At 46.9% G+C, this 24,249-nt stretch overlaps 1 protein-coding gene and 1 pseudogene across 6 annotated transcripts in view; one reads left to right on the forward strand and one right to left on the reverse strand.

The window, feature by feature from the left end:
• BIRC6 (baculoviral IAP repeat containing 6) overlaps positions 1-24,249 on the reverse strand; it is a 2,386,688-nt gene that overhangs the window by 717,041 nt on the left and 1,645,398 nt on the right. For all 6 annotated transcript variants that reach the window (XM_086926902.1, XM_086926900.1, XM_086926901.1 and 3 more), the window contains one exon: positions 6,959-7,102. In XM_086926902.1, coding sequence (XP_086783028.1) covers positions 6,959-7,102 — 144 coding nt within the window. The remainder of the gene's footprint in view (positions 1-6,958; positions 7,103-24,249) is intronic.
• On the forward strand, positions 7,514-7,783 carry LOC147708147 (dynein light chain 1, cytoplasmic pseudogene; annotated as a pseudogene).

A 24,249-nucleotide genomic window follows, 5' to 3' on the forward strand; every position in this document is an offset into this window, starting at 1 on the left:
ATAATCCTCACGGTTATTGCTAACTTTGGCATAGCATTATCAAAACATGTCTAGTAAGGTGTCATACGAATTGGAATACTACCCCCTCGCCTATTCTGGCGACAGGGGTAGCATTCCATCCTTTTAGAGGGACACAACATGTATGTAACTGTGAACCCCGTTAAAGTTAACTCGAGCCTCAGCATCACAAAATGAATGCTGCCACCACAGACACAAGTCTGACCTCCTGCTGCTGGGAGTCCTTCCAGCGAGGGAGGCCTGGACAAAGGGTTTCCTGCCTTGGGAGGTGCTAGCACCACCCCAGACAGGATTTTGTGTATTGGGTAGGACAGGCCTGAAAGGAATGAGACATTCCTGGGGCACACAAAGTGTCCCTGTGCATACACCGGTTCAAACCAGTTGCTGGGGTACTCCAGCCCCAGCTCTGGCGCGAAACCGGACAAAGGATAGGGGGTGTAACCACCCCCCTTCCTGGTCCCACCCATAGGAGGGACCTAGTCATAGTACAGCCCCCTTTAGGAGAATAAAGGTAGGAGCTGGTCCCATTCCAAATTAGATTATCCTGAATTGAATCTACAAGAAGAAACTCTGGACTTCGACGTTACGCTCCACAGAAGACTTAAGAAATCTCCCTTGTGGCCAAGGAGTGACCACCCTGCACAAGCAGGCACAAGCAGGCACCATCAAGCGTTCCAGCGATTCACTTTGTCGTCTTCCCGAGTGGATCCAGACTTCAGAGCCCGACGAGACCAGGACTTCCAGACCTCTCCGACCTCTACCTACATCTGCAGCACAGCTGAGATCCGTGGGTGCAACGAGACACGTGGGACCGGTCATCTTGAAGAAACTGCACTTCGCTTCCAGCATGACTTCAGAGGCATCCTCAACGAAGTGCTTTGGGGATTGAGAAGCCCCAGCCCCGGGCAGCTCCTGTACAGAAGATCAGCCCTCCAGCATCCACGATATCTGCGTGGGGCCCTTTTGCTTGCTTGCTGCTCGACGCGATGTCTGGTCACTTGCCGGCTGGCTAGTGGCCTCCTAGACGACGATCCTTGAAATCCACACCGCTGGTCTGGTTGCTCCAGACTGGCCCTTGCTTCCCTGCAAAAGAGAAGCCCCCCGGACCCTCATGGTCCGCACCAGACGCCTTTTCCACTCACCGCGTGGGTTGCCTTTGCCAAGGCCTGTTGACGCCGAATCCAGAACCAACACCGACGGCAGCGAGAGCCTGTGTGGGACAGCTCGTGCCTCGATACTGGTCGTCGAAGACACCTCCTGGTCCACGTGGCTGCAAAGTCAAGCGTCCACTCTTCAACTAATCGCGACAACAGCATCTGGTTCCTTCCTGGTTCCCCACCAGTCACTGGCTAGTGACTGTGAACATTGTCCCCTCAGCTTTCAGGTCTTCATCTTCATTGATCCACCCTTGGATCACTCCGGACAGCTTCCTCCTGGTCGCCTGCAGCATCTTTCTTCAAGGCTCCATAGACTTCAACGCGGAAACCCGACACACTTTGACACCTATGCACCCGCAGCCCGTGGGTGAGGTAACAAGAGTGTAGGAGAGTAGGGTCTGCAATCCTATGATCACCCAGATTTTTTGCTTTTGTTTCACTGGTTTATGACTTTCTCTGGCTGTGGGCCTGCCAATCAGACCCACAGCCTGGCTGTTCTCTCTCTAAATTACAACATGTACCCTAGGTGCATTTACCAATTGGTACTGGGCCACCTTATCAGACCCTGTAACTCAGGGCATAGGTGTACCCAGGGCCTACCAGGGGCTGAAGCATGTATTATGCCACCCCTGGCTGGCCTCCTAAATTTGACACAACTGGCTGCATGACAGCTGGGGCAAAGTCGTGTAATCACCCTTTGCTGTAGATATAGTATACCTATATCTAACCCTAAAATGGACACACAGATTCCTATCAGTCACTCCTATGGCAGGCCTTAACAATCCTGAAGGCAGAGTGCTTGGAATCGTGTGAGATGGTGCTCTGGCATGAGCTGAGCCTGTCTGCAGCTTGCGGAACCAAGTCCTAATAGCTGTTCCATGATAACGCATACCATATACTCTTAAGTGCATTATAATCCTCGCGGTTAAATGCTATCTTTGGTATTGCTTTATCAAAACATGTCGAGTAAGGTGTCATACGAATTGGAATACCAACCCCTCGCCAATTCTGGCAACGGGGTTAGCATTCCACCCTTCTAGAGGGACACGACATGTACGTAACTGTGAACCCCGGTTAAAGTTAAACGAAGCCTCAGCTCCACAAAATGGATGCTGCCACCACAGACACGAGTCTGACCCCCTACAGCTGAGAGTCCTTCCAGCGAGGGGAACCTGGACAAAGGGTTTCCTGTCAGGGGCGGTGCTAGCACCGTCCCAGACATGGTTTTGTGTATCCTGGGTAGGCAGGGCTTTTCAGGAAGGTGACTGCTGAGTGGCACCCCGGTGCTCACTACGCATAGGCCGGTCAGAACCAGTTCCAGGGGCACACCAGCCCCTGGCCTGGGTAAAGTCCGGCATGGCAGAGGGGTGTAACCACCCCCCTCCTAGTCCCACCCATAGGCAGGACCTAGTCACCGGGTCAGCCCCCTTTTTTAGTATAAAGGTGGGAGCGGGCCCCCTGTTCAAATTAGATCATCTTTGGAATCAAGACACGACTTTCTGCGAAAGACATCAAGATTTCCTTCTTCAAGATTCTCCCTTGTGGCTAAAGAGTAGTCACCCTGCATCAAGCGGGCACCATCTTAAGAACACTGCGGCACCATCCTAAGAACACTGCGGTCTGCTGCAAGCCCTCCAGTATCTCCCCGATCTGCGTGGGGCCCTTCTGCTTTTGCGTGCTCACCGCGCTGTGTGGCTACTAGCCGGCTGGCTTGTGGCCTTCTTCACGACGCCCGACGACATCACTGCTGCTGGTCTGGTTGCTCCAGACTGGCTCCAGACTGGCCCTTGCTTCCTTCTTCAAGAGAGGCACCCCGGACCCTCCTGGTCCACTCCAGACGCCATTTTGAGTCCACCGCGTGGGCTTGAATTAGCCAAGGCTTTGTTGCCCAATCCTGGGTCCAGCGACGCCGACAGCTTCATCCATCGTGGGACAGCTTGCTCCTCCATCCTGGTCGCCGACAACGCCTCCTGGTCCGTGAGATCTGCGAGCACAGCGTCACCCACTCACCTAGTCGAGGTGACTACCATCCGGTGCCCTCCTGGTGCCACCTGACTACTGGCTAGTAGTCTCGAACTTGGTCCCCTCTGCTTTCAGGTGTCATCTTCCTTCGATCCAGGCTTGGATCCATCGAACTTTCTTCACTGGTCGCCTGCCAGCAACTTCTTTCTTCCAGGCTCCTGGTCCGTCTACGAGGATTCCCGACGTCTTTTGAGACCTATGCAGCTGCAGCCCCTGGGCTAGGTAACTTCGGCATTTCGGTGCCCCAGCATAGCCTCACTATCCAAGGGTCAGAATCCACTTTCGTTTTCCTCCTACCAGGTCGGGTTCGCCCGAGAACACTAACTTTGTCATTACTAGCTACCATAGACTTTGTCCCGCATCACGCGTGAGAGTGCACACTCTGCACCCGAGTCCCCTGGGTCTCCTAGAAGTAATCTGAAGATTCTATAGTCAAGATCTAGCGATTCCAAAGCCTATTAGTACTGTACTTACCTGCTAGTAATTTCGCATTCCACTTTCAGAGTATATGGTTTTCCGTGCCCCTCGGGCATTTGTATATACTGTGCTAACTTAAGTATTTTCGTAAGAGTTTTGTTTTGTGCTTAGTACCCTGTCCTCATAAAGAGTACAGGGCTGTTGTGATTTTAATAAATACACTGTTTATTTTCATAACACTTGTGTGGTGTCCTTTCACTTGGTGTTCAAGGGGTATATGTGTGGTATAACAGCTGGCTTAACACGCCCTCTCGAGTCTTTAGCCTTAGACTGCTCGTATCCACGCTACTAGGATAGCTGGTCTATAAGGTTGACTTACAACCAATCATCAATAAGGGTTGCTGGACTGATACATAGTGTTCACTAGAATAGTGAGCACTGCATATCAGGCCACCTTCTCACATTGGTGAGCAGCGGTTGGGATTTGAGCTTGTTGTTGTTTTACCACACGTATCCTAAGAATATCTTGTTGAAAGATCACATAAGTACTGATAGGTACATATAACTTAGCTTAGAATACTCTGAGTTCTACTGAACCAGCTGTTGCAGCTCCTCAAGGCTTAGCACACCTTGGCTGCAACTCTTAGCAAGGGATCAGTAGGCAAACACATAGTGTAGGTAGGTGCATCACTTACACCACACTAGAAACAGTATGTCAGACAAAGGAGGAAACTCTGAGTCTCCCCTTGTGTCAGTGGACCCTCCACAGGTCCTCCCTTCCAGATATACTGTTCTTAGCTTCCATGAGTTACGACAGGTGTGTACCTCTAGGAAGATAAAACGGGGGTCTAACCCCACAACTTCCTTTCTGATTGGTCTCTTAGAGACTTATGATGCCAGAAAAGCTGAGAAACTTCTTAGCTCTTCTAATCCAGATGGAAGCATGCCTCCCCTTGAGGGAACCAGAGGAGACCCTGACCTAATCCACCTCTCAGCTGAGACTGAAGAGGGGGAGGAGGATGAGGATCCCTCTGGGGATGAGGCAGATAAGGGACAGGTAGAAGTCAGCAGACTAACCAGGTCCAACTTAAGCAGACATGAGATTGGTACTGGGGGACCCCTGGGGCCACTCTCAGGTCAGCTTAACATTGGGAATGGACGAGCCAGATCTCTATCAAGAGGCTCTGGCAGATCTATTCAAACCAATGGCTCTCAAAGCTCTTCTCACAGAGGGATGACTTCCCCTCAGAGGAGAGTGTATGAAGCTAAAGAAAGGGCAGTCAATCTGAGGATTGAAAGGGAAGAACTTGCCCTGGCCAAAGAGAGGCTTGCCTTTGCTAGAGAGCAACAGTTAAGTGGGGTAGTCCCCACTGGTGGCAGCATTGTACCTAGCAATAGGGAAAGGAGTTTTGATACAAAGCACCTGGGTAAGATAGTGCCCCCCTTTAAACAAGGGGATGACATCCACAAATGGATTACTGCTCTGGAGAGGGCCTGCACTGTGCAGGGTTTCCCCAGAGTCAGTGGGCAGCTATCTTGTGGCTCTCCTTTGAAGGTAAAGGTAGAGACAAGCTCCTCACTACTAGAGTGGAGGATGCTAACAATTACCAAATCTTGAGAAATACACTGATTGATGGGTTTGGCCTAACCACTGAGCAGTACAGGTTGCTGTTCAGGGATACCCAGAAAACTCAGTCTCAAGATTGGTCTGATTTTGTAGATTGTGCCACTAAGGCTTTGGAGGGCTGGTTGCTGGGCAGTAAGGTTACTGATTACACAGGATTGTATAATTTGATCGTGAGAGAACAAATTTTAAACAATTGTCAGAACCAGTTGTTGCATCAGCATCTTGTTGACTCAGATCTGACCTCTCCCCAAGAATTGGGAAAGAAGGCAGACAGATGGGTCAGAACAAGAGTTAAACAGAACCAGGGCCAGAATCAAGGTGGTCAGAAGAAAGCAGACCAGAAGGGTAAAGATTCTAAGGGGGAACAAAATGACCAGAAGTCTTCGACAGGTCCCCAACAACCCAAAGAGGGTGGGGGTCAGGCTCCCCAAAAGAAGAAAGAAGGCCAATCTAAAAGGTGGTGCCAATACTGCAAAAGTAAAACTCACTGGTTTAGTGAGTGCACCAAGAAAGGAGGAGGGCAGACTCCTGCCACTGCAGCCCCTAAGGCACCTGTGCCCCCTAGTACAGTCAGCAGTGGTAGTGCACCTCCCAAGGGTTTAGTAGGGTTAACCCTGGGTTCTGAGGGGTGTGACAACTTAGTTGGTACACTCACTCAGGCTGTCCTTGTTTGTACAGGGGATGTGGATATGTCCCCTGATATAAGTCCCAATACTTTGGTTGTTACGCATCTCGCGTGTGAGTTCACACTCTGCACACGCGTCCCGTGGGCCTCCTATTACTTACCTAAGGTTAGGGTAGTGTAGTCCCAGCGATCCTACAGCCTCTGGACAGCTCCATTCCTTCTATCGATTTCCTTATACCATTTACTTAGTATATGGTTTGACGTGCCCCTAGGGCACCATTGTAATTTGTGCAACTTAACGTATTTTTCCTAAGAGTCTTGTCATGTGCTTAGCCCTCTGATCTCAAAGAGTTCAGAGGTGTTTGTTATTAATAAATATATCGTTTATTTTCATAACAACCTGTGTGGTGTCCTTTCACTTGATATTCAAGGGGTTATATGTGGTAAAACAGCTGGCTTCACATGCCAAAAGAGTTTAGCCTAAGACTGCTTTGTCCATGCAACCATTAGGATAGCTGGTCTATAAGGTTGGCTTACAACCAATCACCATAAGAGTTGTTTGGACTGATACAAGGTGATCACTAGAACTAGTGAGCAACATATATCAGGCCAACTTCTCACAAATAACAGATGGGAATTTTCTGAAATGCTAATTAGAATTTGCATATTATAACCTCAAAATAAATTAAGATTTAAAAATCTCTGCATCATATACACAAGGACAAAATCAGTAGCAAAACATTATAAGGTTCAGGATTCTAATATGAGACAGTGACCGCTTGTAGAGTCTCATATGTGCTCTTGATAGTTAACATTCCAAAAAGTATCCAAGAAGAAAATAGGACACCTTCATTTTATGTTATTGACATGGCTAAACTTCCTTCACAGGTTGAGCTCCAGGTTGTATCAAACAAAATAAGCATGAGAAAACAAAACTATATTTAAATGCATCTGCTCCATGCCTATTTGATATTTGCAGTGAGGAACATTTCAGCATATTTCTTTTTATTAAGGATCAATTTGTTTTCAAGATGCTAGCCTCAAAATTAAAATTGCTATTTCTAGTCACAATAGTAATACAAAAATACTTACTGGACAAGGAGACTGAAGGAATATAGTCACTTTTTCGTCTTCAAGCATTAACTGCAAGAAAAGCCTTCTTATGAACCCAGAAATATTTCCAGATGTTGGCAGGCTACTTCTTTGTGGTGCAGATTGGAAAAGCTCACAAAGTACCTTGAAAACAAAAAACACATAGTTTAATAGCAACAAACCTGAATATACAGCAGAACTATCAAACTCCCTTACCCTTAAACACGTAGGTTCCTTGTGCCTGCTTGACTAATGGCATCCATATAAATTTTTAGGACAATTCCTGGAAGGTGTGGGCATTTTTCTCTATGTCATAACAACTGAATACTTTCAAAGAGGTACCATGTTGTCCCACAGGATCAGAAGCACATTTATACAGTAGTGGCTTTTGAGCTACATCACACTTTATATCTGGATACAAAGTTATGATTTGCATATGGGCCTATATGATCAGGTACAGAAAATGTTACTACCTAAAACAAACAGTACTGATACGTGCGGGATCGAGAGAAAGGACGACGTGAAAGCAGCTGGGAGAAGAGCCAGGTGTCAAACATGTCTGAGAGAAAAGCAGGTATCAAAAATGCTAACATGTTCGAGGAGATGGGGCAGGATTCAGTGGAATGTGCCACGCAGGCATTGAAGCAGTACAACATTGAGAACGACATTGCAGCTCCCATAAAAAAGGAGTTTGACAAGAAGTACAACCCAACTTGGCACTGCATTATTGGTAGAAACTTCGGCAGCTGCATGCCGCATGAGACAAAACACTTCATCTATTTCTAACTGGGCCAGGTTGCTATCCTTCTCTTCAAATCTGACTAGAGTGGAGTATGAACTGATGAGCAAAAATCCAAATACAGACTTTGAAATTATTCCAAATGCCTGAGATGGGGCATAGCCTTGCCATGGGAACAATCCCTCTGTCTTTTGCTCCCCTTTCGATGTATGTCCTTTTGTGATGGACTATGGAACCTGGTGTGCACACTGTTTCACAAACCGTGAAGATCTTGAAGAAAGCTTACATTTTTATTTATTTTCAAAATGTTCTTTCAATAAATGTTCTTTTTTCAGTATTGGTTACATGGGGACAAGACGCAATTCTGTATTCTAAAATAACCATATAAATAGCCACACTTTTTTTTGAAATTGTATGAATGAAAAATTCTTATGAAGCAGAGTATGCAGGAGAAGGTGACTAAACTATCTGTAAAGGGAAAACAAGTTAAACAACAGAAGGAATATGCTACTTACCAGTATGCATCTGTTCTTGGCATGTAGGGCTGCTGACATTCATATCTGTGCATAGATCGCCGCCTAGTGTTGGGTCCGGATGATTGCACTTTGTTGTCCTGGAAGAGTCTTCGAAGTATCACGAGATAGGTGACTCCTCCCCTGGACTACAGTGCGCATGGGCATCCTCTCCATCCTCAGATTGTTTTTCGCCATTGTGGCAGAGATGGAGATAGTAAAGTAAGCGATGGCCATACAAAAGATAATGCTGCAGCTGAGACAGGCACCGTGGAGGAGGGCGGCCGATATGAATGTCAGCAGCCCTACATGCCAAGAACAGATGCATACTGGTAAGTAGCATATTCCGTTCGAGGCATGTGGGCTGCTGAATTCATATCTGTGCATAGACTGTATAGCAGTATCTCCTCTAGCGGTGGTTACCTGTGCCAGCTGCAGCAGTTTGGAAAGTTTGGAAAAGAGTTTTTAGGACAGCTTGACCTACAGCAGCTTGCTGCTTTGCTTGCACGTCTACACAGTAGTGTTTTGTGAAAGTGTGTATGGTAGTCCATGTGGCTGCCCTACATATGTCTTCAAGAGGAATATTCCCTAGGAAAGCCATGGATGCCCCCATTTTTCTTGTAGTGTGTGCTCTTGGGGGGACAGTTAAAGTGCGTTTGTCTTTTTGATAGCATATTTGAATGCATTTAACTATCCATCTGGCTATTCCTGACTTTGATATTGGATTCCCTTTATGTTGTGGTGAAAAAGCACCAAATAATTGCTTTGTCTTTCTAAATGATTTCGTTCTGTCCACATAGTAAAGCAGAGCTCTCTTTACATCCAGTGTGTGTAGGGCTCTTTTAGCTACTGACTGTGGATTTTGAAAGAACACTGGCAGTTCTATTGATTGATTAATATGGAAATTTGATACAACTTTTGGCATAAATTTAGGGTTTGTTCTAAGAACTACCCTGTTGGCATGTACTTGCATGAAAGGTTCTTGAATTGTTAGTGCTTGTAATTCGCTAACTCGTCTGAGTGAGGTAATAGCAATCAAGAAAGCCACATTCCACGTTAAGAATTGCAGTTCGCATGAGTGTAGAGGTTCGAAAGGAGGTCCCATAAGTCTGGTAAGTACTATATTTAAATTCCAGACTGGGGAAGGAGGGTGTCTTGGAGGGATCACCCTTTTAAGACCCTCCATAAAAGCCTTCATTGCTGGTACTCTAAAGAGTGAAAGGTGTTGCTTGTTTTGAAGGTATGCTGCTATAGCAGCTAGGTGTAGCCTTATTGAAGAGTATGCTAGGTTGCATCTTTGAAGATGCAGCAGGTAACATATAATGTTTTGTATGGAAGCATCTAATGGGTTGATATGGTTATTGTTGCAGTAAATAACGAATCTTTTCCATTTAGCTGCATAGCATGCTCTAGTAGTTGGCCGTCTTGCCTCCTTGATAATGTTCATGCAATCAGGAGGCAAGTTAAGGTATCCGAACTCTAAGACTTCAGGAGCCAGATCCCTAGGTTCATCTGATTGGGATCTGGGTGCCTGATTTCTCCATGGTTCTGAGTTAGAAGATGGGGTGCGAGGCACAGCCTTTGATGAGGAACTACTGAAACCTCCAGGAACGTTGTGTACCATGGTTGCCTCGCCCATGTGGGAGCAACTAGGATTAGCGTGAGTGACTGTTGCAGCAGTTTGCGTGCCACCAGCGGAATCAGCGGTGCTGGGGGAAAAGCGTACGCAAATCTGCCTGACCAGTTCATCCATATCGCATTGCCATGTGACAATGGATGTGGGAACCTGGTGGCAAAGTACTGGCATTTCGAGTTTTCTTTTGTGGCAAACAGGTCTATTACTGGGTGACCCCACTCTTTGAAGAATGGCTGGAGAACTTGGGGGTGAATCTCCCATTCGTGTAGTTGTTGGCTGTGCCTGCTGAGCAGGTCTGCTATCTGATTGTCTTTCCCTGGAAGGTGTTCTGCTAGGAGAAAGATGTCTTTTGGAATTGCCCACTTCCATATGCTCTGTGCCAAGTGGGACAGCTGTGGAGAGTGTGTTCCTCCCTGTGTCTGGATATAGTACATTGCGGTCATGTTGTCCGTCCGGATCAACACAGTCTTGCTGTACAAGTATTTCTGGCATGCTTTCAGGGCTAGGAATATCGCTAACAAATCTAATTGGTTGATATGCAGTTTCTTTTGCTTGTTTGTCCATAGCCCTTGTACTGTGTAGTGAAAGAGGTGGGCCTGTCAGTGATGCGTCCGCTGTTAGTACTAGTTGTGGAACCGGCTCTTGGAACAGTCGCCCCTTGGAAAGGTTTTGTGGGTTCCACCACTGCAGAGAGTTGTGAGCGCGACTGTCCACCAACACTAGGTATTTTAGTTGTCCTTGAGCCTGGTTCCATTGCCGTGCTAGGCATTCCTGCAATGGACACATTTGAAGTCTGGCATGGGGGACAATGAATATGCAGGAGGCCATCATGCCCATGAGCTGCATGAAGACTTGAGCTGGCAGAGAGTGTTGTGGCTGAAATTTGCGAATGAGCATCTGCATGCTGGCTATCCTCGCTGAATTGGGGTATGCCTTTGCCACTGAGGTATCTATAGTGGCTCCCAGATATTGTTGTATGTGGGACAGTGGCAGATGCGATTTTGGGTAGTTTATCGAGAAGCCTAGGCTGTGTAGCAGCTGGAGTGTTTGGGACGTGTTTTCTGCACATTGTTGGTACGATATTGCTTGTATTAACCAATCGTCCAGATATGGGAACCCATGAATGTGTTGTCTCCTGAGATGTGCCGCTACTGTCGCTAAGCATTTTGTAAACACTCTTGGAGCTGTGGTTACCCCGAAGGGCAAGACCTTGAATTGGTAGTGTTGACCTTCTATAGTGAACCTGAGATATTTTTCTGTGAGCTGGATGGATGGGTATGTGAAAATACGCATCCTTGAGGTCCAATGTTGCTAGGAAGTCTCCTTGCTGTAGTAGTGGGGGCACTTGCTGTAGTATGATCATATGGAAGTGCTCTGACAGTATGTATTGATTTAGGAGTCTGTGGTCCAATATTGGTCTGAGGGAACCGTCCTTCTTGGGAATAAGGAAGTATAGGGAATATACTTCTGTCCCTTGATGTTGGAAAGGGACTGGCTCTATGGCCCCCTTTTCCAGCATGCATTTCACCTCTTGTTGTAGCAGGGTGATGTGTTCTTTGGACATAGGACGGTATCTTGGTGGTATGTTTGGGGGGGTAGAAGTGAGTTCCAGGCAATAACCATACTGGATAATTTGTCTCACCCACTTGTCCGTGGTAATTGCGTTCCAGACAGGTAGGAATTGTTGGAGTCTGCCTCCGACCGGTGTTAGGGGGTCTGGAGATAGCGTGATGAAGTCACTGTTTTGTGGCAGTGGAGGCTCTGGTGTTATTGCCCTATGGCAGACCCAAGACCAACTCACCTTCAGAAAACTCCTCAAGACCTGGCTCTTCGAGCAGTAGCTGCACCCCCTCCCCTCAGCGCCTTAAGACCCTCACGGGTAAGTAGCGTGCTTTACATGTTTGGGAAGTATTGCCTCGTGTAGCTGCTCTGTATGAGGAGCGACGAAAGGAACTTCTGTGTTGCCGAAACTGCAATGCTCCCATTGACTTTGCGGTTTCTGTGTCCTTCTTCATTTTATCTAAAATGGTGTTGACAGCAGGGCCAAAAAGGAAGTCTTGGTTGACTGGCTGATTAAGGATGGTGGACTGCACCTCGTTCTTAAAGCCTGAAATACGCAGCCATGCATGTCGCGTTAGTAAAACACTAGTATTTATAGACCTGGCTGCGCTGTCTGCTGCATCAAGCGCACATTTGATGGAGGCGTTTATGATTAACTTTCCCTCCTGTATGAGGTCATCAGCTTGGGCTTCAAAAGGCTCAGGTAGGTGTTGCATTAAGCTTTCAAGCTGGTCGTAGTGTGCCCTGTCGTAACGAGCTAGTAGAGCTTGTGTATTGGCAATCCTCCATGAATTGGATGCCTGTGCTGCTACCCTTTTACCTGAAAAACAACACAACTGCCTATGCTGAGCAGCTTTTCTAGAAACAATACTTTGATAATTGTGCATGAACAATAAACATGAACAATGGCTTTTGGAATTGCAGCGTTTCTTTTAATTTTTTAGCAGACTATTTTGCTTTTTAGTCTTTTGCTTGTTTTTTGGCATGAGAATACAAAAAAATGTGTTAAGGAAATACTATACATTTACATATACACAAGAAACAACACACTTTGGTATGTACAAAATTCACTCGAACTGGCATTCAACACATTCTTGGCCATCCAGACATACAAAAAACATTCATACAGGTCCCATCATCATAATACAGTTTGTAATAATACAAGAATAATAACAGTTGTCAATTTCAAACGAAAGTGAGACTTTTTTTCAGTTTTTTTAGAAGGAATAATAATCCATCACTTGAATGACACAACCATAACCACAATGATGATGTGGGACCGGGTCAGGTCGACGCGTTTCGAACCCTATCCTTAACAGGTTCTCATCAGGACCACAGTGTTACTAAAAGGGGAAGAGGAAAGCAACAATCACTATACTGAACCTGGGAGATCACCATCTCAACCGATGTCCCACTGCACTCAGCCTACCTTAATACGTGGGTCAAAGCTCCTCAAAATAGTATAGAAAGCCGATGTATTCCCATCATAGGGGAGCGGAGAGGTGCTGTGAGAAAAGAATACATGCATTCAGTCATGCCGGCTCACAACGTACTGCCTGTGTTTACACTAGAGCGGGGCTTGTGGGGTCAGGGGAAGGTAGCGTGTGCTCACCTTACAGCGCGTGTGCGCTCACCAATGCTTGTTGGATTGCGCTCGGTCCGCGATTTCTGGATCCGGCGCCTCTGGGGATGAAAAAGAGTGACGGTAAACGTTTGGAATCGGGCAGGCGGGAGAGAGCGACGTCAGCCGTTTAAAGATCGCGCTGTAGCGTTCCGATGTCCGCTTACCTGAGAAACCAAATTACACTCTCAGAACAGTATTTCGATCGTCCTCGCTCCTCACACAGTCACTGCTTGCAGGTTACTGAAGCCGTGTAGTCAGATGACTAAGGTGGAGGTTGCCTCCCAAAGCATGAAGGGAGTTGTAGTTTCAACAAGGAGAATTCTGGGAGATGAAGTCCTGTGGGCTAAATCATGGAACAGTTTTGTAGATTTCCGAAATTTCGTTTAATCCACTGACTGCTGTATCATACTTCATGATCAAAAGTGCCTCTCTTTGGTTTAATCTTAATTCTAGATTCCCTCCTCTTGGATCTTTTTCGAGTTTGGACAATACGGTCCATTTGAGGTTATCTTTATCATGCTTGTTCATCAGCCAGTGGTGTACCAATGGCGCATTCTCCACTTCTCTACGCAGTCTCGATTTATGCTGCGTAATACGTTGTCTGACCTCCTGGGATGTTTTCCCGATGTATAGTTTGGGGCAGGGGCAGACAATCGCGTAAACTACATTCCTAGTTTTGCAGTTGGTGAATGATTCATGCTTCCAGTGGATGTTGTTAAAGGAAAATACTGTTTCTTCCATGGTGTCATGACAACAAATGCAAGTGCCGCATTTGTGGTGTCCTTTTGTCTGGGGGAAGCCAAAAAGGCTTGTTAGAGTTGGTGATTGTTTACTAGGTAAGGCTGCCCTTACAATGTGGTTCGCCACGCTCTTCTCCTTCTTAAATGCAAATAATGGTGAATTTCTCATGTCCTCATGTAGGTCTTGTACTAGATGCCAGTTGAGATTTATCAGCCTTTTGAGTTGATTGGCAGCAGGGCAAAAGGTTGATACACAAACCATTCGATTTTGCTCGACCCTGGCTTTCTTAACCATAAGTGTTTCGCGGGGCGTCCACCATGCTCGCTTAAGAGATTGCTTTAGGAGTTTTCTCGGGTAACCTCTCTGGAGAAGCCTCTCCATAAGTGAATTTGCATGGTGGAAATAATCTTCTTTGTCTGAACAATTCCTGCGGATCCTCAGGAATTGTCCGAAGGGTAAGTTCTCTCTCAAACTCCGGGGGTGATTGCTGGTGAACAGCAAGGCCTTGTTCCTATCGGTTGTTTTTCTAAATAAAGTTGTTGTCAGGTTTCCATTGGCAGGGACAACTTTCACGTCCAAAAATGTGATAGATTGGCTGGACGATGTGCAATTAAATTTAATGTCGCTTGAGCGCCCATTGAGCCATTCAACAAACCCACCAAGGGTTTCTGTAGTCCCAGACCAGATGAAAAAGATGTCATCTATATACCGCATATAATGCGAGATCTGATGACTGTAGGGATTGTCGTTGTAAATAAATTTCTTCTCATACAAGCCCATAAACATAATTGCTAGTTCCGGGGCAAAGGGACATCCCATGGCTACTCCCTTCACCTGAAGGAAGTAGTCGGAATCAAAAGTGAAAAAATTCCTTTTTAAAGCGAAGGATGCCAGCTGTACAATGAAATCAGAAGGTACTTGGCAAGGTCTGACACGTGTCTCCAAGAACCATGCTAGTGTCTCAAGGGCCTGATCTTGGGGAATCTGCGTGTACAAAGATACGACGTCTAGCGTCACTAAGAGCTGGGAATCTTGTTCAAAGGGGACTGTACTAATTCTCTGGAGGAAAGCCGTGGTATCTTGAAGATGTGCTGGAATCTCTTCAATGAAGGGTTTCAGGAAAAATTCGATATATTTGGCCACTGGTTCTAGTAAGGACTCACACCCAGAAACTATGGGTCGTCCTGGTGGATTTAATTCATCCTTATGGATCTTAGGTAATAAATAAAAGACCGGAGTTCGTGGATTTTTGTTCTGTAAAAAATTGAATTCCTTCGGTCCAATGAATCCTAGATCAAATCCTTTCTGAATGACCGAAAATAATTCACTCTGAATTTCGAGTGTAGGATTCTTTGTGATGCGTCTGTAGCATGCATTATCATCCAATTGTCGAAATGCTTCCGCTTTATATTTATTGATGTCCCATATAACTACAGCTCCTAGGATCCTAGGAGGCTTCTAGGATCTTTGATTCCTTATCGGGGGGAGGGGCTTCCCCCGTTGTCTGTGAGTTAGCCCTTTTTCGTGCATTAGCCACTACTAGTGAGTCTAATGGTAATTGCCATCTGATGTAGGTAGGGTCTGTAGGGGCTGCTCTATACTTTTTCTCAATCCTGGGATTGATTACCTGTGCCCTGGCTGTATCCTTAAATATGTCAGGTGCGTGTTTTAACACTCCCTTTAGCATAGGAAGTGTTCTGACACTTTTTTCTGAATTAGGGAAGGTGTCAAATAAGAAGTCTTCCTCTACAGGGTCATTATGCATATCTACATTGAGGTACTGTGCTGCCCTGTCTTTTAATTGGTTGAAGACAATGGTGTCATCAGTAGGTGAAGGCTTAGTTGGATAAGAGGAGACATCAGGGATGGGATGGGTGTTATAAGGGTCAGTTGGCTCCTCCCATGGTTCATTTTGAGGCTCAGGATCCTGTGGATAATCATAATCAGGCTGAGGATCCTCCCCTGTGTTCCCCTCATTGTCCCCATAGTGAGAAGGAGAGTAAGGAGGAAAAGAATGGGATAGAATGGAATGAAGGGTCTAGTTAGAGAAGTCCCAAAGTCCTTCTTTTTTAGTGGAATAGGTGAATGAGAGTCAGTGTCCAGTGGCCTCTTCTTCCTGTGCAGGATTGTTACTTTACCAGTCTCTGGATTAATTATATTTTTGCCTGGTCGTCTGCTGGATCGGGATGGAAGAATTCTTCCTTCACTGTTCTTGGTTGTGACTTTTTTGGGTCGACAACACCTTCTGCTTCGACGACTTTTGGTGCCTTAGTGCTTTTCTTCGGCTCGGGCCCTTTTTTCGGGTCAGCGAGTGTTTTTGGGTCGACCGGGTCTTTCGGTTTGACACGTTTCTTGTGCTCGACAGGCTTTCTTGGTTGACTGTCCTTTCCCGAGTCAATGGTCTTTTTAGGATCGACTGGTGTTTTTGGAGCACTGGTCTTCGGGTCGATTGCCTTCTCCGGACAGATTATAGGCTTCGATACGGCACCCTTCCCGTCGGTGACCTTCTTTGGTTCAGCGACTTTTGGCACAGCCGGCCATTTCGGGTCGACGTCCTTTTTTGTGTCGGCGCCCTTCGGCTTGGCGTCCTTTTTGGGCTCGACGGCCTGTTTTGGGTCAGCCCCCTCCGGCTCGACGGCCTTTTTCGGGTCGACGTTTTCTTGGGGTCGACACCTTAAGGTTGCACGGCCTTCTTCGGCTCGACGGTGTTCTTTGGATCGACGCCTTTGGGCTGTACGTTTTTCTTGGGGTCGACGGCCTTCGGGTCGACAACCTTTTCAGGCTCTGGAACCTTCTTTGGGATTGCGGTACTTGGCCCAGGGATCTCAGAAGGTTTCGGTTTCGGAGCCGAGCCGGATGGCGGGGCTGCCAAATGTTTCTTTGGATCTTGGCTAAGTCCTTTTGGCGATGCCTCGACCGAGCCTTTGGTAACGGGGTAATTGGTGTCGGGGGCAGTGTACTCACGATTTGCCCCGGAGGGATCTCGTCATCGGAGTCAGAGTAGTCCTCGACGGTGACGATCTCTAGGTCCGAATCTGGAACATCTTGAAGTTCTTGGTCATCATCGAAGATTTTGTCCGGTTCCGGTACCTTTCGCTGCATTTCTTGCCTAGCGGCCCGTCGATTCCGTATGGTTTTCTTCGACCGAAACTGGGCGCAGGATGGCAGGTTTCTTCCTTAAGGTCTGGAGAAAGGCACTAGTTGCATACTTGATGCTTGTCAGTATGCGGGAACTTGGAGTGGCATTGTGGGCATCTATTAAAAGGGCTTCTTTCCATCGACAGCAGGCCCAGGTGGCGTCGAAAAGGCCCAACGTCCCGAATCGACGACCGATTCGAGATGGAAAGCTTTATCGAGTCAAGAGGTACTGAGCGAGAAAAATACTGTCGAATTTGAAAGCTTTTTGGCCTTTTTAAAAGTTTTGTTTTGATTCCGAAGTTGGAGTGTAGGAATAACATCTGAACACAATGGCGGAAAAAACAATCTGAGGATGGAGAGGATGCCAATGCGCACTGTAGTCCAGGGGAGGAGTTACCTATCTCGTGATACTTCGAAGACTCTTCCAGGACAACAAAGTGCAATCATCCGGACCCAACTTTAGGCGGCGATCTATGCACAGATATGAATTCAGCAGCCCTATATGCCTTGAACACATTGTTACAATAACAGAATAAAAGTGGCAAACACCACACTAGGTCCTTAATCGTAAGGGGGTTAGTGTGTGCATTGTAGAAAATGTGACACATTCATGCTTCAGAAATCCAAAGTTGGGCATCAAGTCCATATCTAGCTATGTTGGGAGTTACATCGAGATTGGGAGGTATTCTCAGTATGCCATTTATTGAAGACACCACATTAAAGTGGACTCTGAAGATACAGATTATGAAACCATTTGGATGACTAATAAGCTTTTTGACTTTAAAGCATCTTTGGGGACGGACAGCGTGATTATTTTTCTTAGCCATTAGTTAGAAGGATTTCGAATTAATGTGGACATGAGAGAACCCTTGTCAAAATCAACGTTTAATAATAGATGGAACAATGACTTTCTAAATTCATACATGCTTGGATATGGTAGCAAGCCATGCACAAACTAACAAATCTGAGCAGTGGCAGGCACAGTTAAAACACCACTACTAAAAGACGCACTGGCAAAGAGAATAGGTCTTGCCTTGCTGACTGATTGTTTTGTGCCAATGCTTTTCGCCAATGCTGTGCAGCATCAGAGAAAAGCTCAATGATTTTCTGATACTGTGTAATAGCGAAAAAAAAATAATTATGACGTGTGCACAGCGTTAATACACAACCGTTACCATGTATGCGTGCGCCAGAGTGATCATGAGGGAGCCCTTGCTTTGCTTTTTTATTTACCGATCCAAGATCTTGGACACCACTTGGATCGGTAAGTAAAAATGCTCTACTGAGCGGCCTGGCAGCAAATGGCAGCTGCCGGGCCCTTAACCCCTTCGATGCTGATGATGGAGCGGTTCCGTCATCAGCATCGGTTGGGCTGTGCTGATGACGGAACCGCTCCGTCATCAGCACAGCCCCCGGGGGGAGCGCTTGCGCTCCCCCCCGGGACATCGATTGTCGTGTCTTTACCAGGGGTGGCAGCGGAAGACTTTCCGCTGTCACCCCTGGGCCCCCCACGCTTCCTGGTGACGTCAGCGCGCGCCGACGTCATCAGAAAGCGATGGACGCGCTGGAAGCCATTTCTTTCCGGCGCGTCCAGCAAGAGGAGGTAGGTTTTGGCCTCCGGTGGGGTGGGGGGGGGCCGCTATGCAGTGCCTTGAGGCATCGGAGGGGGGAGGAAACAGTGTTTGCTCTCCCCTGATGTCCCAATGCAGGGCATTCCTGGTGCATGATCGCGCACAGAGTCGCGATCGTGCACCAGGAATGCCCCACGCAAAATAATGTACAGACTTTTCTGCCCCTCCCCCCCCCCCTGGGGCAGATCAGCCGTTTTTTTGGCCGATCTGCACCCAGGGGGGGCAGAAAAGCCCACTAGAGCCAGGGATTACCTTATTTTTTTAAAATCGGAAGCGACCCCTTGGGCAAAGGGTCGTTTCCTTTTGGGGGCAAATTAATTTTCAGACTTTTCTGCCCCCCCTGGGGCAGATCGGCCGTTTTTTTTGGTCGATCTTCAGTTTCAAAGTTGGCATTTGTGTATTGTATTTAGATTTAGTTGTTGTGTTAGTAGATTTGTATCAATTTGCAATTTGTTTCTGTTTTTTATTTGTATTTAAAAAAAACTAAAGTATGATGTTGGTTTGCGTGTAGTGTCCATTGTCTGACGGTGTGCATGGTTTGGTGCTTGGCTGGCGGTGTCTGTGGACTGGTGCTTGGCTGGCGGTGTCTGTGAACTGGTGCTTGGCTGGCGGCGTGCGTGGTCTTGTGTTTGGCAGTGTGCTTGGTCTTGCCCTTGCCTGGTGCTGTGTTTGGATTGGTACTTGGCTGGTGGTGTTCCTGGACTGGTGCTTGGCTGGCGGTGTGTGTGCAGTGGTGCAGTCCTGGCGGTGTGTGTGGACTGGTGCTTGCCTGGCGGTGTGCGTGGTCTGGTAATAATAATAATAATCTTTATTTAGATATAAAACAATATCTTTAAAAGTTTTACCCAAATCACATTGTGTACGGTTTTGTGAGAAAAATGGTTTAAAAGAGAAACCCATACGGGCGCAAAAAGCATAAAAAGTAGGAATTTAAACTGTTTTGTAAAACATGACCTGGCGTGTCTCAAGCATCTCCCATCGTATTCAATGATAAAATCAAACCATAAAGATACATGCTACAGAATTTCAATTTGTGTTGTGTCCCTCCTGATCGTTGGAAATTCTGTTACAGTACATTATTTAATCTAAAAGGTGGGTGGCAAAGCCATGACAGTTTTCTTTGTATTAAGATTGCGATACGCTTGCTGAATAAATTTAGCAAATGTTATATTTAAAACAGTATTGTCCGTGGACAAAGCAGCAATGATGGCATGCCTACCGGTCCGTACCCCCAACCTGTTCCATTCTGACCTAAGCATGCACCTGTGTTGAGAATTGAAGGTAGGGCAGATGCAAACCACATGCAAAATTGTTTCTATCGCTAACCCACATCCTCTACAGGTTGTATCCTCCTCCATACGACGCCAAATGGGTAGATTTTGAAGGTTATGGTCCTTTACCCATTGCCCAAGGTCCTCCAGAATAAGCCCCGCATAATGTTTCGCCTCTATATCCAACAGGGCAATTAATCTGGAGTTTTTAGGGGCAGCGCGTGATCCAGATTTGTAAATGGGGTGGATAATTGCACCACGCCATGAGCCCGGAATTGTTGCTGACCTCAGAGTGTAGTTGAAAAGGTTTGTTAGCTCCGTGGACCAGAAAGAAATGTCCGAATTAAACAACCTCTGTGGGAGGCCGTTCGGGCCTGTCTCCCTTTGGTACTGCTTTGATGACTCTTCGGGTAATACATATTCCGCGGCGGACCCTTGTGTTAGATCGAAAGGAGTGCTCAGTGATACACCAGCGCCAGTGCCATATGCACTGGCAGGTCCAATAAGGCCCGAATGATCTTGTACCTGGAAGTGGACCATTAGGTGTGTTGCCCATTCCGCTTCCTGAATGTTTGCTGAGCCAGAATTTGTTAGGTTCGAATTGGTGCGGTTCACGAGAGCCTAGAATTTCCTCTAGTTTTTTTTCTTGCTCTCCCACACCAGTTCGACCCAGTATTGGGATTCCTGCGCCTTTTTCTCTTGGATAATTGCCCTCTTGAATGCTTTTTGAGCTTGTTGGAATATAATAAGGTAGGCGCTATTCCCCGGGAATTTTAAAAGTGACCTTAGAGCAGAGGTCTTCAATCTGTGGGGCGCGACCCCCAGGGAGGTCGTGGAGTCCTTGGAAGGGGGTCGCAGATTCTGTCAGAGTGCAGTTCCTGGCTTGGGCTGATCGAGGGTGCTCACGGCAAAGGCCCAATTCACACCGAGGTGTGAAAAACATCAAAGCCTCATTAACAAGTAAAAGGTCTTTTAAAGACCTGTCAAGTACTCAGGTGTGGCTGTGTGTGTGTGTCCCTGAAGCCGTTTCGAGCTGGGGAAGTGGGGGGGGGCCGAGGGGGGCTGGGGGAGCAGGCTGTAGTGTAGCCCTTTGAGGTCAATGGATATTGCGCGCCTGGAGCTGTGGGTCCCGTGACACGTCCCCTGCAGGGAGGCACAGAGATGCCCTCCCATGATCGGGAAAGAAGGAAGAAGACGCAGAGAGATACTGACACCCCCCCCCCCCCCCCCCCACACCCCCCCCCATGAGAGAGGCACAGAAAAGGTGGGTGGATGAATGATGGGTGGATGGATGTATGTAAGGATGAAGGATGGATGGATGTGTGAAAAGGTGGGTGGATGAATGATGAATGGATGGATGAATGGATGAAAGGATGGATGGATGAAAGGGTGGATGGATGAAAGGGTGGATGGATGTGTGGATGGATGTATAGATGGATGTATAGATGGAAGGATGAAAGGGTGGATGGGTGAAGGATAGATGATGAAGGATAGATGTATGGATGTAAGGATGAAAGGGTGGATGGACGAAGGATGAATGGATGGATGAAAGGGTGGATGAATGGATGAAAGGGTGGTTGAATGGATGAAAGGGTGGATGGAAGGAAGGATGAAAGGGTGGACTGATGAAGGATGGATGGATGGAAGGGTGGATGGATGTATGGATGCATAAAAGGTTGCATGGATGAATGATGGATGTGTGAAAAGGTGGGGGGATGAATGATGGGTGGATGGATGGATGAAAGGGTGGACGGATAAAGGATGGAAGGATGAAAGGGTGGATGGATGGTGGATGGATGCAAGGATGAAAGGGTGGATGGGTGAAGGATAGATGGATGAAGGATAGATGTATGGATGTAAGGATGAAAGGGTGGACGGATGAAGGGTGGATGGATGAAAGGGTGGATGGATGGAAGGATGAAAGGGTGGACGGATGGAGAATGGATGGATGTATGGATGGACAAAAGGTTGCATGGATGAATGATGGATGGATGGATGTGTAAAAAGGTGGGTGGATGAATGATGGGAGGATGGATGGATGAAAGGGTGGATGGGTAAAGGATGGATGTATGGATGGAAAGATGAAATGGTGGATGGATGAAGGATGGATGGATGGAAGGATGAAAGGATGGATGGATGTGTGAAAGTATGGGTGGATGAATGATGGATGGATGTGATGAGGTCTAACAGGCGCATTTATGGTTGTCAAAAGATGATGATGAGGATTACCAGTTTCTAGAAACGTTTGTCGGAAGGGGGTCCTTACCCCTAAAAAGCTTTTACAAGGGGGTCTCGGCATCAAAAAGTTTGAAGACCTCTGCCTTAAAGCATTATTTCTCGTTCTCTTTAGAGACTTTGTGTCAGTGGAAACTGTGAGCCCAGCTGGTAGGGTGCGGCTTGAACCCTGCACTGTCGCTGGAAAGCGGCTGATCAGGTGAGAGCAAAGCAGAGACCATTTCGCTATCGGGGAGGCGTCTTGATCGAATCTGCCTTTGATAAAGTCCTTGCTTACTGTTGAGATATTCTTACTGTTATTCTCGCTCCATTTAAGACGCTTTAAATTTTCAGAATGTATTCCCTTGTAGGTTGCGGGCGCCGTTTTGTGAAATTCTATATTTGTATTAAGAGAAATAACCTGCAGCCTGTGGTCACTTTCAGACCGTGGATGGATGCAAAAACTGTCCAGATTGAATAATAATTCTGAATTACAGATGGTGAAGTCTAGGTAAGAGTTTTTGCTTCCATTGGACCAGGTCCAATTTGGGGGAGTGTCACCGGTTGACCTGCCATTCATTACCAAATAGCCTGCATTGTAGAATCTCATCACGGAGAGCTCACCCAATTTATTGAGAGCTTGATTCGAAGGTTTAGTTTGGGTCATGGCCTCAATGATGTTTGTCAGGGCGGGCCCTTCCATGTCTGTAGCCTTACCCTGGAATAAATTGGTATTGAATTCCCCCGTGGCAATGCAGTCCGAATTAGGATGTTCTGTGGCAATGTCATTCATGATTTCACTAAGGTGGGCCAGGTGGTCTTTTTTGGTATGGGTGCTGGGGTTAATATACACGTTTATGAGGAAGAGTGAGCGCTGCTTCCTCCACAGGTTAATTTTGACCCCTAGTAACCAGTCTTCTTTGAGTAAAAGTTGGTTGAATAAACCTTTTAGGTTGTTAGAAATATATGTAGACAGACCGCCTTTAGAGTGACCGTAGTGGCTGTCCCGAAGTGCTGGCTTCCAAAATTCAATGTAACCTGCGATGTGGCCCAAGTTTCCTGTAATGTAATTGCTTCGTGTTTGCATAGGAAGGCCAGAGTGTCATCATTGGAGGTTTTTTGGTGGAGCCCGCTGATGTTCCATGAGCACAGTGAGAAGGGCAACGACCTGTGCCTGTTATCTGTTTTTAGCTGTAGTTCTACTGCCGAGTATGGTTTTCCGGGGGGTTTATGTTTTTCTGCCTGCATCTCGGCCACAAACGGTCAGTTTGGGTTTTTAGAGGACAGGAGCGCTGGCAGCCACCCCCAGCCTTGGCTTGGATCTACATTGACACCATCTTTTTCAAAAGATTTGATTTGGACTTCTGGTCCTCACACGTTTTTTAGAATGGAGTAGGGCCTCGCATGTACTATTAATTTGGTGGTAGCCGGTTGTCTGGGTGAAGTCGATCTGGTTAGCAGGGAAGTTGGATACCCTGGCATGAAATATGGGTACACTCTAATTCCCCAGTTTCGCAGGATGGACTTATGTTCCAAAAACGATCCTACCCAGCTGGCCGATTTAAAGGTCGCCACAGTGACCTCTGATGGTTGGTTACCTCTGGGGGGGAGGAATTTGATGGAATCTATGTCGTCCGTAGACAGCCCTGCGAGCCCTGGGATACCTTCCACGAGTTTTATCAGGTTCGATCTGTTAAGAATGTCGTGCCGACCCTTGGATTCGTAGTCAGGAGCCAATAGGATCTGATGGCGAGATAGATCGTTTTTGCTCCCGTCCGGTACACTTAGAGGCAGGTTGTCAGATTTGCCGGGTAACATAACTGGTTTAGTTTCGTGTGTCTGTTGTGTCAATCTTTGAAGGACCGTCTTCAACGGTGGGCTGTGGCTGGTCAAGGTTGTTAGATTATTACAAATGGTTTTGGAGTAGTTTGATCTTAACCTTACATTGTCCGTACCGGATGGGATTGAAGCCGTCGGTACTTTAGGTTTTCCTGTTACCGTTTTGGGCCCAGTTGCACTTATCTTATCTGAGCTTGTCATTATGTTTTCTATGGGTACGCCAGGGTCGTCCATTTCTGGGTCCATGATTGCATTGCTTTGATCCTGGTGACTCCTCGCTAGTTGTTGAGTGGATGTTCCTAGGAGTTCTCCATTGTAATTTGTCGTAGGTGATAATGCACTAGTTTTGGTGGGGGATTTTTTATTTTCTACTTTTGGAAAAAGAG

Source organism: Lissotriton vulgaris, chromosome 6 (genome assembly GCF_964263255.1).
Source record: "Lissotriton vulgaris chromosome 6, aLisVul1.2, whole genome shotgun sequence".
NCBI lineage: Eukaryota > Metazoa > Chordata > Amphibia > Caudata > Salamandridae > Lissotriton > Lissotriton vulgaris.